Source organism: Heloderma suspectum, chromosome 2 (genome assembly GCF_057233095.1).
Source record: "Heloderma suspectum isolate Gila_16-S chromosome 2, 16-S_ref, whole genome shotgun sequence".
Lineage (NCBI taxonomy): Eukaryota > Metazoa > Chordata > Lepidosauria > Squamata > Helodermatidae > Heloderma > Heloderma suspectum.
This window is the reverse complement of record NC_139459.1, coordinates 193132060-193149849: the sequence shown is the minus strand read 5'-3', so window position 1 is coordinate 193149849 and position 17790 is coordinate 193132060. Positions and strand designations below refer to the sequence as shown.

Here is a 17790-nt window from a genome sequence, read left to right as displayed (position 1 = left end):
GGCTGGGGTGATTTTATGGTGGAAGAGAGGATAAGACTTTTAGCACCATCTGGTTGGGAGGGCAGGAGGGGAACATGCAAAGGTGTCTAAAGCACTTGGTACCTTCAAGAGGCTCTCCAGGGAAACGCGCTGTAGGAAGGGCTGGATTATTGCACATAGTCTCCTGCTATTGCGAATCTGGGGAGCCAGCAACCAAGGGCTGGGGGTGGGGCGGGGGGGAACGTGCATAGTAACTAGGATCTCCATCTCAGGGGGACAGGGAGCTTGACCATCCCCTGCAAGGTGCTAGACACTCCCTGGTTGGTTGGTTTTTTAAAGCAACCAGAACAGACCTCCCGCAATCCCCACCAGTCAGAAGCATCAACAGCTGCCCCCAAACTGGTCTGTCAAGAGAGTAGACGCACTGTGCCCCTGGGCTGGGCAGGCATGCAGGAACTGGAGGGAGCATACGGCAGCACAGTCCGGACCGCAGGCGGCAGAAGGCACTGTGTGTGTGTGTGTGTGTGTGTGTCCCGGGGGTAGGGGCAGGGGCAAAGCGCTGCTGCTGCTGCTGGCAACATGTCCATTCAGTGTCCAAGAGTCCGGAAGCGACGACACATCACTGGAGGCAGATTCCTCAGTCAGTTTATTGTTCCCCCGATCCAGGGCAGGGCAGGCGAGGGGAAGATCCGTGTGGAAGCAAAGAAGGGTCCGTGCAGAAGCTCAAATCAGAGTCCAAAGCATCCAGCAAGAACCGGTCCCGTTGGACAGGACAGGACAGAGGGCAGAAATCGAAGTCTGGAGCAAACTGTTTCTCTCTCTCTCTCTTGGCTGGGGCAGAGTTTATGCCAAAAACAAAAACAAAATTCAGTTCGTCAAAAGCCACCAGCCGCATCATCTCCCTCCAACTTGACAAGTTTTATGCAAACCCCTCTTGCTGCCGTCAAAAGTTCAACTTTTTTTTTGTAGATTTCCATTTTTTGTAGATTTTTTTGTAGATTTCCTTTTTTTGTTTTTTGTAAATTTGTCTTTTTTAGAAAAAAAATTACCCTCTTGAAATAATAAAATAATCCTTTCAAAGCAAAATCCCCCCCCCCACTCCCACCCCAAGGAAGAAGAAAAAAGAAGACGTCTGCATTGATTTTTATCCTACAGCTGCAAGGTGGGGCTTTCTCAGAGCATTTTTTTTCTTACAAAACAACAAAAAAATATTCAAACACTTTTGCATATTTGTCCTTTAAAAAATCTTTTAAATGACCAAAGAAAAACAAAACAAATTCAAAGGAGCAAAAAAATTCCCTCCCAGAGGTGCAGAAGCCATCTTTCCAAAAGAGAAAAATAATTGTTCTTCTCTGGGGAATTTTGTGGCATCCAAAGCGTTTGATTTTGCTGTTAACAAGAAAATAAACGCGCAAACACACACGCACACGCACACACACCAAAAAATGTTTTCCTCGTATTAAAATAGTCCTTAGTCCATCTGTACATCTAAGGGTCAGGGGTATGTCTTTTCCACCCCCACTCTAACCTCCTTTGGTTCCTCGGTGTCAAAAGTCTATTGCGGTTATTTCCTTTTTAAAAAAACAAAACAAAACAACCTTTTTCTTTGCAAAAAGAAAAACAGCAACAAAAAAACAAAAATGGTTCCATCTTCTAAATGCAGCACAAATTAAACAAAAAACAAAAACCTTGTCTCCCTCGAAGTGATTGCTCAGGGCTGAGCTGCTTGGTGACACTAGAGGGGATGAAAAATGCAGGAAATTACGAGGGCGGGCGGCGGATACAACAGTGGGGCACACGGTTGTTACAGGTTGCCGTAAACGGTGGCGTAAGTAGGGGAGAAAAAAACCTCTTGCAGGTATTAGTTCCCATCTCTGGCCATACCCCTGCTAAGAAAGAAACGATGAAGGAATCTTACTTAAAAAAAATGTACATCTGAGCACACCAAGCAACACACCTTTCCTGGAGTGTGTAGCTCAGGGGTAGGCTGCTTCTGGCTCTCCAGAGCTTTTGGCCTACAACTCCCAGCATCCCTCACCATATGCTGGCTAGGGCTGATGGGAGTTGTAGGCCACAAGACTTCGTTACTGCAGCCTATGCCCACACTTTGGGCCTGCAATTCTCTACCCATGTACCTGCTCAGGCTCCTCTCACTTCCGTTTGTGTGTTGTGCTCGAAAAGGGTGCAGGTGAGTGGAACGTGGGGATTGAAACCCCTGCCCGTAGAGATGCCTAGTGACAGGCTCTACTGCACTCACTGCTGCCTGTACTGCTGGGGCCAGGGCACTGGGACATCACTGTGTGCGTTGTGTGCAGCGATGCAGTGGTGCGCCCTGAGGGCGTGCCCCGTGGCTGCCTCTGGGTGTGGGCATTGCTGCCGGCGCAGTCCCTGATTGGTGGGCACTGGCTGCATTTCCAGGTATGCCTGACCGGGGGGGCGGGGGTGTCTGTTGTTTTAAAGCCATTCGTTTATTTTCCCCTTCACCTGTTCCCCACTCAGGCTCTCACACAGGATCCAGCGGCCGTTCTGCTGGCACAGCAGCAGCACGTCTCCTACCTCCAGGCGTAATGAGAGCACAGGACTGCTTTGCCCACCTGCTCATCGTGACAGTGTGACATGCCTCTCTCTTTTGGTCCTTGGAATTACACAGCAGGCATCAGGCTCTCATCCAGGGTCGAGCCCGGCAGCCCTCTTTTTAGAAATCGAGCACTGATCACACCTCCCTTGACCACATTCTGAGAACTCAAGCCCCCAAAGGCTTTTTCTGCACTCGCTCAGATCATGCTGTGATGTCACTGACTGCGGGAGGTGAAAGTGTCCATTCCCAAGCTGCTCATCCCCTCTCCCCACAGCAAAAAAAGGGGACACACACACACCTTGGCTCTGGTTTCCCAATCAGCCATGACTGGACATAGTAGAATCTATCCCCAATCGCTGGGACTGGGTCACCCCACCTCATGACATGACCTAGTCGCTATGGGGACCCCCAGCAAACATCTCCCCTTTGCCCCTGCTCTCCAATGCCATCCTACCCTCCAGCTCAGCAGCCCTACTCCGCAACGATGAGGGAGGAACAGCAAAGGCCAGGGCCAACTCCAGGTTTCTGTGAGCTGCTGGGAAATGGCCATCAATGCCCCCCCCCCCGTACCCTTTTGCGCACTTTGAAGCAGGCTCCTCTAACCTGAGAGGTACCTGTCGGAAGGGGGATGGGAGGGATCAGCCCGGATCATGTTGTTTCTATAAGGTTAAACATTCCTCTCCCTTGCTACTCTGATCGGACCCCTCCCAGGCCTGTGGGACCAGGGCCGATGCCCAAGTAGTCTGTCCCCTGGCACCAGCCAGGGTGCCATATTCTGCCCCTGGCCCTCCTGGAGATGGTGAAGCGCCAGACCCCTCCTGGAAGAGAGAAGACTCACATGTGACATTCCTCCCCACCCCACCCAGCCTTACCTGCTGTTACTTGTTGTACTGATACGAGTAGGCAGCATGATCCGATGGGGACTCCACGGTCACGTGGCTCTGCTGGCCACTGTTCTCCTGTGACAAAATACTTATTGGGGGAACTGGGATGGCAGACAATTCATCCCCAACCCGTTCAGCCTCACCACGCTCAGCAAGGTCACAGTGACAGCTGGCGTGGTGGGGGGACCCAACTCCTCTGTTCAAACCACCATTGCCGCTGGGAGGTTTCAAAGACTTGCAAGACTCCTACCCTGGAGACAGGGAACCGGCAGCCCAGGGGGCCAGCTTGCTCTCCAGGGGCTTCCCGCCTCACCTCTAGCACAGACCCTCTCCCTCCCCTTTCTCTCTTGGTTCGGCTGCTTTCTCCCATTTGCCATGCCTTGGCTCACACCACAGCACTCAGCAAGCAAAGTGCAGCAAGGGAAAACCGCCATAGCCTAGCTTGCTGGGAGGAGAGAGTTAAAGGGCTCCTTGAACGTGTCTCTGCTGGCATGGCAGTGAGTCAGTGCGCAAAGACGTCCCTGGCCCTCAGCTCAGAAACGCTCCCTGTTAGAAACGAATGGCAAACGAAGGTCCTACACCGATGTCAGCTGGTCTGGTGGAAGATACAATCTCACCCACTTTGGGAAGGATCCCGTGGGGCACTACTGCTAGCACTAATGCCATGGCACTAGCGGAAACCATGCTTGCATGTGGCAATAGCGCTTCCTGGTGCGACAGGTTTCTCAGGGAAATCCCTTGCACTGGCAAGCACGATGGACGCTGTGCACGTGTTGGTTCCCGCTAGCACAAAGTCAGTAGCGCCAGCAGTAGCACGCCGTGGGATCCTTCTCTTCATATTTCCTGAAGAATGAGGAAGAACATTTCACAAGGGTGCCAAAAGTCACCACATGGTTCTCTGTAGTGGGGTCTGGAACCAAGTTACCTTCCTATGCATGCAAGCACTGCCTTTTCACACTGTGGGTAGCAGTCCATAAAACATGGGCCAGAGGACAACCCAGCTGTGGGGTGTGTGTGTGTGTGTGTGTGTGTTTATTTATTTAATTCCGGTAGGTAGATAGGTAGGTAGATAGATATATAGAGAGATAGAAGTATCAATTGGTGCCAGCCAAGCATTCCCAATTTAGACAGAAAGAATGAACGGGTATCTTACCTCAACTGCGACACTCGAGGAAGGCACCGGTGTGTACTGGGGGATGTAGGCTCCTTGCATAGCTGCTGCCGCTGGCATATACTAGTAGAATGGAGGGAGAGGAACTGTCAGGAGGCTGAGGGAGGCATAGAGGGCATGAGCCCCACAGAGAAGAGGAAACCAAGGGGAAGGAGAAAGAAGGTCCTTACTGTGCCAGCACTGCTGAGGGACAGGTGGCCCAGCTGTTGTGTTAGGGGCCCCATCATGGAGGTGGGCTGGATGGAAATTGCATGGTCCATGGTAGGTGTCAGCACTGTCCCCTGCTTGGCAACCAAGTAGTGAGTGAGAGAGAGAGAGAGAGAGAGAGAGAGAGAGAGAGAGATTAGAGGCAAAATTGTGGGAATGGGGCAATGAAGGAAGGGACACGTCTATTATTGACCCTAGTACCAAATCATCCCCTCTCCAAAAGGGGAGATTGCACAGGAAAGCAAGGTGAGAAGAAGCCTGCAGGGTCATCAGAAAGTGATGTATAACAAGCAGGAAATGCCAATTATCATAGTCCCATTATGAGACCTGGGTGGGGCTCTCTATGTTCACCTTAGACACCTCAGCTTCTGGGGTGCAGATGGCACTTGGTCTGTGGTGAGGGGGGCGGGGGTGTAGACTCACACACCGGGCCAGAATGGGCCTAGAGTACCAAGGCTTAGGCCATTTTTTCAAGGGATATTTAAATTGCTTTGTGTGTTGCCTGCATTTGTAAAGTAAAACCTGCGTGTACATTTGATTTATAATTGGCTCTCCCATTTCCTGTCCTGCATCCACAAGTGACATGTTCCCAACCAAAAGGCTTCTTAGTGTCCCTTGAGAAAATGCCCTCAGGCAAGGGCTGCAGGGGGGCCATTTGCAACAAAAGGGTCTCACCGTGGGCTGCATGAGGTACGACTGATGGTGCATCCAGGACGGGCTGTGAACCTAGAGATAAGAAGGAGAAGGACTGAGATAGCTCATTTCACACACATTCTCTCAGTAATGCTTAAAACAACCCAGAAACTGAAAGGTAGTCCAGTGCTGTTATTCCCATATCACTGATGGGGGAGGGGCTGAGAGATGGCAGCCTGACAGCCACAGAGGGCTTTTCTACATGAGGCCGTTGTTTTAACCCGCACTTTTAGCGAGGCATCTGCTTCCAGATTCTTTGTGGGATTAAGATCAGCTCTTTTACACATGTTTTTTTCCAGAGGTTTTCTTTCTCTGCTTTTCTATATGTTCCATCACACAACCACTAGGCTGCACTGTGGTATAGTGGAACTGTGCAAATATAGGGGGGTTTCATGCCGCCATTCAGAGAAATGCCAGACTTCCCTTGTTAGAAAACATCACTGTAATGTTTGCAAACAACAGGAGAGGCCCTGGAGGAGGAGGAGGTCATGTAAAGCACTTGCAAACTACTGTGACTGAGGAATGGCAACACACAGTAAAGGGTAGAACAGCTTAGAGTGAATAAGATTTGAACCGTGGACTTGCTGGTTCATAGCTCACGTTCTTGGGCCCTTACAACACATGGCAGCAGTAGACTCATTTGTTTAAACCTGCCTTCTTCAGCCTGGGTCTTCCAGGTATTTTAGACTACAACTCCCATCTGGGGCTGATGGGAGTTGTCGTCCAAAATATTGGAGGGGGTGTGTGTCTAGGTTAGGGAAGTCTGGTTTAAACTCAGGTCTTCCCCAATCACATATAAAGTCTGGGGTAAGGGGGTCCCTACCCTTAGCATAAAAGGAATGAGTGGGTGAGGGTGGATGAACCCTCCCTGCACCTGCCACTCACTTCCCCACCACCCCTGCCCGGCCACTTTTCCCCAAGCCATGCTCACTTCTGGTGTCAGAAGTCAGCTGAAGAGAAAAGCATCTGAGGAGACAGCAAGGAGGTAAGCCACCGGCAGAGTAAGAGCTCCCACATGCCCCGTTTGCTCTAGAAATCAGACCACCCACACACACCCTTTTTACACGACCAGGGAAGACTTGGGTTTAAACTAATGCATCCGCCACAGTCATGCTAGTTTGGTCCTTAACCGCAGTGCTTCACCATCTCTCAGCACCTCTGACTCATTACCAATTGTCAAAGCAACGTTCTGCATGGAATGTTGTCATCATATATAGCCTGCCTTAGACAAATACAGTCTTCATTTATGCATGCAGATGGAAGGAGGGAGATGCACCCTCAGTCACCTACTTCCCAATTCTCTATAGAGCAGGGGTGGGGAACCTCAGGTCTGTGAGCCAAACCCATGCCTCCTGGGGTCCCATTCTAGCCCTCCAGGGTCCCCCAGATGGCCGTGCCCCCTTTCCTGCCCCCCTTTCACCCTGACAGCCGATCATTTGGTGGTTTTCCAGCTTTTGCACAGTCTTTCCCCCCCTTCTAAAAGGCTGAAATGCCTCTCCTAAGGCTTAGTGATGGGCAGAAAGAGCTTTCAGCTACAATAGGCTGGTATTTTTGCCCTCCTCTTTTGCTGTGGTCTCAGCCACCACTGGAATGTGTCTCCTGAGAATGTGTCCCCTGATGTGTCCCCTGACTGAATTCAGCTGTTGGGCAGAAAGAGGTTCAACACTTTTGCTAGAAAGCTATTTCCCTGATTTTGTCATTTATGCCAGCACAAGTTCCTCCAGCAATGCTGCACATGCGTGCGACGCGTACCTGGTACGAAGAAACAGGTGATGGGAGATAAGGGGAGAGCGCAGTCTGGGCAATCATCCTGTTAGGGGCCAGGCTGTAGGGTGTTGTGTAGAACCTGTAGCAGTTGTGGGGAGAAAGAGTTAAAATCTTGCACAAAGAATGAGGATGCTTCCAGATGAGTCTTGCACGGTGCCATCGCTCTGCTTCTTCACAAGATTTTTATGGGGGCTCCAGGCATCGTCATCTTCCACCCATAACCCTCTCGTGTTTTGCTACTGCTTCTTCCATCATTTTTCTTACTGCAGTAAATCCATTAAGTAAGAAAAGGTGGAGTAGCTGTGCAGCACCTTCTGATGGTGAGAACTAGGACCTCTCTGTCTGGAAGCCCCCTTCCAGACGGAGGGGGCTGTTTGGCAAGGATGTGAAGGCACAGAGGAAGCAGAAGACATACCCGTTTTGTAGCGCTGTTGTGGGGTCATACGTCAAGGTCATCCCGCCCTGCAGAGAAACACCAAAGAGTTCATATATGGGCCCATGCCTCCTCTGTTCTCCTGACACACCAGGATCCCAGCTCAAACAATCCGTAACAGCTTCCATGCCTACCTAGGGACAAGTTTCAATCTCACCCTAGCCAGCGGAAAGCCTGGGCCCTCAACTAGCCTAGCAGGCAAACTGGTGCAGCCAGTTGAGTCCCTAAAGAGAAGCATGTAGCTCTAATCTAGGTTAGCCTACAGCCACATATATAACATAGCCAGCCAGGTGCATGACAATCACTCTGCCTTTGCCATTCCACACAAGCAGCAAAATGTTGAAATAGGAGGTTTACGGAGCTCCTGGTTGGCCACCGTTCTGGGCTGATGGGTGCTCCCTGGCCGCTGCAGCCCCCTCCTGTTTTCTACTGCTCACCCCCACCCCCCTTACCGTGTCACTTTCCCGTGGCCAGGCTCGGCCATTCTGCACATATTTGCCCTGATTCTGGCGCTTCTTCTGGCCACCATCAGCAAATTTGCAAAGCAATGGATCTGGAGGTGCTGCAGAAGGAGAGAATGTGGGGTTAATACCAAGGTCCTCTTTTGTTCCAGATCTGAACTGTTCCTGGATCTACTGGTGTTCCTCAATCCCATGGCTCTGCCAATGCACTTCAATCCCAACCTAAAGGCCACTGCTGTACAATTTACTTGAATTCTGCTTCAGACATGACCCCAGCTCTGGTCCTCATTAATCCTCACTTCTGCCACCAATTTGCTGGATCAGTAGCATCAGCTCTGAAAATGTGATGGCCCAAAGAAGACAAGCATGGTTGTGCCTCCCTGCAGCCCTGGCTACAGCTCCTATATTCCTCCTTTGGTTCATGGGGGAAGTTACTTCACCCAGTCCCACTCCTCACTCCACCTCTCATGCCCCAGACAAAAACGGCTCCTTTTTCATCCCTTCACTTACTGGTTTCAAGAGATAATGAAACCCTTTGCAGTTGCTACATATCTGTGGAGTGGACTATCAGCTGTGTTTGGGCTGAACCAGAAGAGGGATTAGCACCAGGGGTATTGCTGGACTCATGAGGCTGTGAGGGCTCCAGGGTTTTGAAGGCTCTTGGACAAGGCCCCCTCCCTCAGTGAGTCTACCTTCTCACTGCCATTGTCCCCAGCTTCTATTACTACTCCTCTTTCTCATCACTGCTACCACTTGCTTGTTTGACAGGCAGAGAGCCAGGGAGCAAGTAGGCAGTGGCCACTACTCCTGCTCTTTCTTGCCACCACCACTGTCTGGGCCAGAGCAAGAGGCAGGTGAACAAGCCAATTGCAATGGTGACGAGAAGGAGCAACTCCAGGGGGCTCTTGTCAGTGGGCCCCTGCTGGGGTGTGGGCCCTTGGCAGATGCCTGACCATGCCTATCCATGCCCCCCCTTCACATGCTGCAATGCTCACCCACCTACCGCCACCCAGATCTCTCCTGCATAGGATACAGTCCAATCATAGATATTATTAGCACTTCCAGTATTAAAATGAACTGATTGCCATGCTAACATCACTGCCAGGTATACAGAGCTTTCATCATAGAGATGCAGTGATAGAGCAACGCTCCTATCTGCATCCATAGAATATCAGGGTCAATGGTAGCTTTCCTTTTAGAACCACGCATTCAGGCTTGTATGCCACTCTACATTTTGTTACCTCTATGGTTAGCACCCCTGTGGTTGCTAGGCAACTGTAACAAATTTCCATTCTCTCCCACAACTGGTAGAAAATATAAACCTACACAGTACCCCTTACATGCCAGCCCATATGCACTATTTGTCCAGAATAAGACTGGTCCTGGTTCTTCACACTGGGCCCTATGCCAACATGCTAATGGACCAGTTTATACATGAAATCATACAATCATCAAATAGTAGGGTTGGAGGGGGCCTACAAGACCATCGAGTCCAACCCCCTGCTCGATAAAATCAAGTGGTAGTTTATTTTGGACTGTAAAAATCATACAATCATCGAATAGTAGGGTTGGAGGGGGCCTACAAGACCATCGAGTCCAACCCCCTGCTCGATAAAATCAAGTGGTAGTTTATTTTGGACTGTACCACTTCAGGCTGCATGGTGTATTTGTGACGGGGGTGGCGGTAGGGCTGAATGAAAGAAATGCCTTGCATATTAAAAACAGCACACCAGGGCGTAGGCATGGGGCCAGACTAGTATGATGGGGTGAGAGATGTGAAGGGTTCGGGTTAAAAACAGGGGGAGAGAAACGGAAAGGCTAAAACACATACACACACTTTTCCTCCAGGGATTTTTGGGAAATGTTGAGGAAAGCTTTTTTCTCCCCAAAAGATTTCTGGGTTTTTCCCAGGCCTTCACATCTCTAGATGGGGTCAGCCGTTCTTTTTGTTCATGTGCCTGCCCCATTAATATATAAAATGGAGTGGGGTGGTATACATTTTACAACAAAAGGGGCACACAGGTGAAGCTGAAGCGCCCCCCACCTTAATCTCCCCACCCCAAGACACACTCACACACACACTGCCTTTTTCTACCAGGCAAGCTGGCAATGACATACAGAAGTGAGGCAGGCTGGGAATAAGAGTGTTTGAAACAAGAGAGTGCAGCAAGGTAAGGCCGGAGGCGGCGGGGAGGGGGCAGCAGTGGCAAAGCAGGTTCAGCTGCCTTCACCAGCATACACGTTTTATTGTAAAAAAAGAAGACCCATCTACCCATTTGAGGGTGTGCAGGGGGAAGACACATAAACAAGCAAACATAGCTGTCCCCATCATATATGCATTTCATTATCTATCTCATTTTTTTTCCACCCAATAACACGTCCTGAAGTTTGGGGCCTTTTGTGGGAGAAAATCCAAACATGCTGTTTCCCACCTGCACTCTGAAATGAGACAGTGCAGGGAAAGAGTTATTGCTCGACTCTGCCGCGTGTAAAAACTGGCTCCCAATCCCGCCTTGGAGCTCCTGGCTAGCATAGTCCATGCATCCTGCTCTGACTTTTGTTCCTGCTGCCAGGCTCACACCACCCTCACAACCACAGCACTACTTACCTGGGACCCCAGGGGGTGTTTTGATATATTTGCCATTGAAGTGTGTGATGATAGCTTCACACTTTTCTGTAGACTCCATCCTAGGGAAGAAGTGAAAAGGAGCAGTCAGTGCAGCTGGGATGGGGAAGGGGTCCACCCTTTGTATGTAGCAGTGAGGGGTGGTTGGCTATACCGCAAGGTTAACGATAGGCCACCCACTCCTGGCTACCCTGAGCTTCCTACAGAACATCTACAGGGAAAGGCTGCTGGAAATGTATGAGTTTTGAGGGATGCCACCTTCTTCTGGTATGACTTCTGGGCTTATCATGCTCATTGGACAAGGACAAATACAACAGATAAAGCTTTCCCCCAGCAGGGAGGTGCAGAGATGGAAAAAGCTCCACTTGTTGAATTTCTGGCTGTCATGGACAGAAGCCCTGCTAGGGTCGGGTGGGGAGGTGGCAACCCCAGGTAGAACGCTGATACCAGATATCCAGGTACCAAAATCTTCCTTGCGCTCAAGGACCTACATTTTAAAAGTGCTTCTTTGAGCGTGTTCCTTTGGAAAAGTTATACAGGAATCAGCTGCCCACATGACTTTGCCAGAACTCAATCCATGAACAGGATTCAACGGGATCATGCCCACAGATCCCCCTTGGAAAAGTTATGCTGATAGCTGATTCCCAAGTAACATTTCCATGGGGTGACTGTTCAAACTGAATCCAAGAGTGCAAGATTTAACATCAGGCCTGGAAAGCAGAAAGAGCACCTAATCCATTCGGTTTTGTAATTCAGCACTTGCCTATAGTCACCTGTGACGACTCACTCTCATCTGCAGACAATCAGGTGCCTCAGATCCAGTGCTGTGAGGAGCTGCCACAATGCTGGCCTGCATTTGCACACTGCTGTGTTATGATGACCCATTTGTTTGTTTGTTTGTTGCATTTATATCCTGCCTTTTTTCCTCTTGCAAGGAACCCAAGGCGGCTTGCATTATCCCCCTCCTCTCCATTTTATCCTCACAACAACAACCCTGTGAGGTGGGTTGGGCTGAGAGTCTGCGACTGGTCCAAAGCCACCCAGTGAGCTGCCATGGCCGAGTGGGGACTAGAACCTGGATCTCCCGGCTCCCAGTCCAACACTCTCGCCACGACACCATGCTGGCTCTGACGTGACTCTCTCATTATTCCTGCTAGCTTTGAAGAGCTACTGGACAGGGTACCCACAGTGTCAGGGGAAGTGTAACTGACAGCTGCAGCATGTGGCAGTGCGGGGGGGGGGGGGGGCTGAGCGGGGGCTAACAGGGGAGGATGTGAGCCGCCACCACCCGAACAATTATTTGTCCTAATTTCTCTTCTATTCCATCAGGAACAATAAAGTTCAGTGCCACCAGCTCCAGGGGATGGAAAATTAAGCAGGCATCATTATCCTACCATTCCTAATTCTACGTTAGGGAATGGTGCAGTCCACCTTTCCCTTATTTATTTATTCATTTATTCATTGACTTATCATAATTATGTTCCGCTTGATATTAAAATATCTCCAAGCAGTTCACATGCAATATTAAAAAACACATTTATATACAATGTTAAAGTACCACTAAAAGCAAATGCAACTAGAACAACAAAACAAGTATATTTAAAATAACACTGCTAAAAACAATTAAAAAACTACAACAACCCATGGCTGGTGATGACAGGGGGAGGAGAAGGCCACTCCTTGCCTAGTGGAAAATGGAAACCAGCAGGGGGCACTGTCGGACAGGACAGGAGAAGGACCCAGCTAGCTTAGCACACAAAGGGGAGGATGTGGAACTGAGCTGGTTGTCCGCCCAGGTGTGTGTGAGCAGCTGAGGACCATCCTGGCCTCGGGGTACGTAGGTCAGAAAGTACTACTGCGGTCTGGCAAATACCTATCAGTGAGCTTGTAGGACCTTAGGGAAGATAATGTGCATGACCCGGGCCCAGCCCCACCCGCTTTGCTGCTTGAGGCAAAAAGACGAAGCTCCCCCATAGTCAGTCAGCCTCCTCCACAGACTTTGTTCAAACTCTGCCAACTCTCTCTAAATGTGCCCACATTTTCTCCTTTGTTTGGATACTTCGGTTTTGCCTCATTTAGGGCTGGCCATCTACAGGCTACAAACAAGCTTTTAATTCCAAGCCTCATCGTTCTACCCAGACCCTTGTCTACCACTCTTCCTGAGAGCCTGTCTAGATGTAACCATTACCACAGGAACAGATGGGTTTAGAGCAACTCACTATGAGAATTTCCCCATCTGTGATGCGTGCCACTGGCATCTGGTGACGAGTGGGGGGCGGGATGGGACAGGAGAACTCACAGTGCAACGGCCCCCTCACAGCTTGACCTAATTCTCACATAATACTAACTCATGGTTTATTTAACCCATGCTTTATCCATGGTTTGTTGCCCTACTCAGGCTTTGTCTGGCATATAACTGAACAAACCACAGTTTTTTCAATTCCTGGATTGTTTGTTTCCCTCCTCCTTTGCCTGGTCCCCTCCCTGTATCCCAAATGCCTTTGCATCATGGTAGTACTGGCATGTAGAGTGGCTGGGCTTTTTTTGACCACTCTTGCCCACCGCCTCTGTAGCCAGGCGAAACAAGCCATGAACAACCCACTGTTCTGGGTTCACACCTAACGACAACCTATGGCTTAAACAACCCAGAGTTCACAACCCCACAACAAACCATGGGTTCTTTTAGTGAGTTGTTCATGGTTAACAAACCATGGTTTGTTTGCAGGGCTGAGTCTGCACAACACAACAATCCAGAATTTAACAATCCATACTATGGGTTAGCATTATGTATGAACCCAAACCTGGAGTTGCACTAAAATATAATGCTTTAAAGGGGTGTGGAAAAACTGTTATTGGGATGTCGATCCCCTTGCTGAACGCAATGTCTAGACTAGCTCTAAGCAACAAACTTGGAAGGGGAAGGAGAACTGCAGCAATTCCAGCCTTCTGGTTCATAACTTCCTGTGGTCCACTAAGCCCTAGGAATAGAACAGGGTGTAAGTGGAAATGCAAACATCCCCCTGCACGAAGCAAGGGGATATTTGCAAACACTCAGCATATTTGCAAATGCTCCATGTATAAGGGAGCATTTGCCAAGACAGCCTCTGGGCAAAAGCCCTTGTGGAAACAAATGCACAGACAAAGGAGTCTGGTCAAGACTCTGATCCTTGCAGCAGGGGGGTGGGGTGCTGGTCTCCGTGCAGACAATGATCTCCAGGTCTCTGCTGGAGCAGAGGACCACAATGACAGAGACAAGTGGATGCACGTCTAAATGAGGAGTGTACAGATCTGCCTGCATTAGGCCGCATAACCGTGCAAGTTGCCACCGCTGTGGCAAAGACTGGAGCGCAGGGCAGTGTGTCACTGTACAAAGATGCCCACCCTGCCCCGTCCACCCTTCCTGACCTGGCAAAGCCAACTCCCCGGCTGGTGCCACTGGCATCGCGTAGGATGCGTGTGGAGATGACTTGTCCAAACGGCTTCAGCATCGACTCCAGTTCAGCCTCATCCATGCCCAAAGGCAGGTTTGACAGGTAGAGGTTGGTAGGATCCTGCTCCTGTTGCTATGGAAACAAGGAAGTCAGGCGGTTGCCTAGTAATAGTCCATCCCATCCCTAGGGACTTATTCCTTTCAGACAGCCCCTTCTCTTCCCAAAGCCATAGCCTGATTCAGCTTACCACACTAGCTGTTTCCCAACCTCAGTACCTAATGAAAACTCTCCATATATAAGAAGAACTCAAAACACAGGATTCAGTCCACAACCACAGTTCGTGCTCCGGCCAACCCTAGGGAGAAACGCATGGCTGGGATGCTGAAGTTGGGGCTGAGCCTTTGGGTTTATGAGGATTGAAAGGACCCAAGATCTGGGAGAGCAAATCGGGCAGCAGATGTGGCAAATGTAGTTGCTGTGTGCACACAAGTGATACATCAGCGTTCCCCACGGCAAGTGCACAGCATGGATGACATATACACCTGTGCATGCTTGTTTCAATTCCATCGGTTGGATCCAGATCCTTGGTTCCGCCAGGGGAAGGACACCGCTTGCAGAACGGGACTTCTGTATCCTCTCTCCTCTGCTGCAGCCCCTGGCACACCCTCCAAATCTGCTCCGGAGGGTCCCCCAACACTCCGGAGCAGATTTGGAGGGCGCACAGGGGCCTGGAGGGGGGAGGTGGAATCAAGGATGGCTGAACCAAGGATCTGGATCCAATCCCAGATGTGTCAGGGTTCCCAAATACCTGCACACAGATGTTTAAAGATACATGTGCATGCATATGCATGCAGTGCTATGTTAGCCGAGGGAAACACTGATGGAATACAGCAGTATACAATGTTTGCCGAGTAAACGGTGTAGCCTCTCTTGGGCTAAGAACAGCAGGCAGGCCTGTGAAGGTGGCCAGAGTTCCCAGCTGGAGGAACCAGCCAATGAGGGAGCTCTCTATTTTTTAGTCTGGAGTGGGGGGGGGGGCCCTCTCCCTGCTGGAAGGGATAGGGCGGGGGGCTGTACATGGATTCAACTACCCAAATGAGTGGTGTTAAGGTAGATAGATACATGCATTGGGAGAGTGAGGTACATGCTTTTTTTGCAGAAGGTTCACCTTCAATCCATGGCCTAGTTTTTTAAAAGGTCCTGATAGTAGGTGATTGGAAAGACCCTCTTCTGCCCCAGACCCCAGAGAGCCACTGCCAGTCAAGGTAAACAGTACAGGGCTAGATGGACAAGTTATCTGACCTGGTATGGCAGCTTCTTACGTTCCTAAGGGAGGTGCGAGTCCCAGCCAAGGTCTGGTTCTCATACAACACTGGGACACATTAGAATGTGGGCTGTTGTCCTTGCTCTGCTTGGGGCAAACTGGTTGCCTGAACCCCCAAGGAGCTGAGTATAAAGCTCAGTTTATTACAGAACTCACCAGTGATATGCATTTGGGGCAACTCCTCCCAGCAACCTCCCCGACTCCTCATATTCCGGAGTATCAAAGATGCCCTTTAAACATTACAGAAGCGCTGTGGGTAGAATGAACCCACAGAAAAACGGCTCCCACAACACCACTGTAATGCACAAAGGGCACTAAAATGTACTTGCAAACTGGCTTTGGGGAAGGCCTCTCTTGAGCTGGGTGAAGCTGCTCCTGTGCTGGTAGCTTGGGATTTTTAACCATGACATGGTTCTAGACCAGAGGGTGCCCTCACGGATGGTGAAGTAAGGTGCAACCTCCCTCCTCCCTGGGGCTGGTGTACAAGTCTTACCTTGGCCATCTGGGCCTGTACCCCACTGGCTTTGAGTGCAGTCACTGCCTTCTGGGCTGCTGTGGGGCTGTCAAAATCTACAAAGCCATAGCCTGTAGGATTAAGGAGATGAAAGTGAGGGCTGACAGACCTCGGGGAGTCTGCTTCTAAGGCAGAGCAACGGCTTACTGAGGAGGCCCCTTAGTATAAACCACACTCTGAGTTCTACAGGTTGGGGTGCCTTATTGAGCCCATCCTATGGCAGAATCCCCACACCTCTATGACACAGTATACCCACCCCTGGTTTACATTTCCTACAGCAGGAGTGAGGAACCTGTGGCCCTCCAGATGTTGTTGGGACTCCAACCCCCATCAGCCCCAGCCAGCATGCCTGATGGTTAGGGATGATGGGAGATTATTTATCTATTATTACATTGATATCCCACCTTTTGTCCTCTTGCAGGGAACTCAAGGCAGAGTACCTGATCCTCCTCCCCATTTTATCCTCACAACAACCCTCTGAGGTTGGTTAGGCTGAGTGTCAGTGACTGGCCCAAAGTCACCCAGTGAGCTTCATGGCCGAGTGGGGGACTAGAACACAGGACTGAGTCCCAGTCCAACACTCGAACCACTACCCTACACGGAGGTCCACACATTCCCCACCCCTACCCTATAGCAAGACACTCTGCAACACACCACAGTCAGCATGAATTCTGAGGGCTATTGTTTCTAAGCTATTGTTACCTGGCTGGTTAACCAATATTGGCAGGAAAGCCAGGGTGGGAGGGAGAGGTCTGCCTCACTCTGGCTGCCAAGCGAGGAGGGACTCCCCTTCCCAGTCCAAGCCTCCACTCAGAATGGATGCTCCTCCCCCTCCCACCTCAGCAACTCAGCAATGTCTGGCACGCAAGGAATGCAACTCCCCACCCCGCACCAGCACCGCCCTCCCACACAGATAACCCATCCCCACCTCCCAGACCAGACCCAGCCTCCCCCGGAAACAAGGCTCTAGAATCCAAGCCTGATCCTCGCCTCTCCCCTGCCCCAGCTGCGTTTCCAGAGTGAAGAAGCCCCTGAGACTGCAGAGCCACAAAACTGGGAAAGAAAGGCAATCGGGGGGGGGGGGGGCTTCATCTTAGGAGCGCTGCAAGCAAGGAAAAGGATGTAGTGAAACACTCCGGCTCCCGACTTTCCCTCTGAAAACCCACAAGCAGAACCCAGGCAACCCAACTCCGAGTCCAGTCCGACACGTTCCTTTCCTCTCACATCGCGACACAATGCTCCCCTCACAGAGCCCAAAGCAGAATCCAGGGCATGCCTACCTTTGCATTTGTTGGTCGTTTTGTCCAGAATGGCCTTGGTGGAGACAATTTTGCCATATCTAGGGATGTAGAAAAGTTATAAAGGTAAGTGATTGAATTAACACAGTTCCTATAGTAACTAACTTCCTGAAATATGCCAAAGGCTTCCTTCTCTGCCATTAAGGTATGTGCAATCCCTTAGATAGGGATATAAACACACACACACACACATATCCTCAGACAGTGTTACATTTCTGAAACGTCAAGTGCCAGGCCTCAGGCCTAAGTGGAACTCATGCCCCCTGGATCCCCCTCCAGTAGGAGTCAGCAACCGCGCCTGCCAGAATCCCCAAGGGCATCTGCCAGACCCCCACTGTCATCCCCACCACCACCACTTCTGCCTCCCACTGCACTCAGCAGCTCAGAAGCAGGAAGTTGGCAGATCTCTTGAACTGCCGACTTC

The 17790-nt window shown here is 50.4% G+C and overlaps 1 protein-coding gene across 8 annotated transcripts in view; it reads right to left on the bottom strand.

Moving 5' to 3' along the window:
- The window catches only part of RBMS2 (RNA binding motif single stranded interacting protein 2), a 72069-nt gene that overhangs the window by 9546 nt on the left and 44733 nt on the right, over window positions 1-17790 (bottom strand). For 2 of the 8 annotated variants that reach the window (XM_084837125.1, XM_084837128.1), the window contains 12 exons: window positions 17349-17407; window positions 16048-16139; window positions 14205-14362; window positions 10782-10861; window positions 8165-8274; window positions 7695-7741; window positions 7265-7358; window positions 5495-5545; window positions 4783-4893; window positions 4595-4675; window positions 3430-3516; window positions 998-1868 (listed from right to left, as the gene is read on the bottom strand). In XM_084837125.1, the coding sequence (XP_084693251.1) occupies window positions 3436-3516; window positions 4595-4675; window positions 4783-4893; window positions 5495-5545; window positions 7265-7358; window positions 7695-7741; window positions 8165-8274; window positions 10782-10861; window positions 14205-14362; window positions 16048-16139; window positions 17349-17407 (964 nt within the window). In that variant the 3' untranslated portion in view covers window positions 998-1868; window positions 3430-3435. Of the gene's footprint in view, window positions 1-272; window positions 1869-3429; window positions 3517-4594; window positions 4676-4782; window positions 4894-5494; window positions 5546-7264; window positions 7359-7694; window positions 7742-8164; window positions 8275-10781; window positions 10862-14204; window positions 14363-16047; window positions 16140-17348; window positions 17408-17790 lie in introns of those variants that run through there. The other 6 variants (XM_084837126.1, XM_084837130.1, XM_084837127.1 and 3 more) reach the window with 5 other exon arrangements.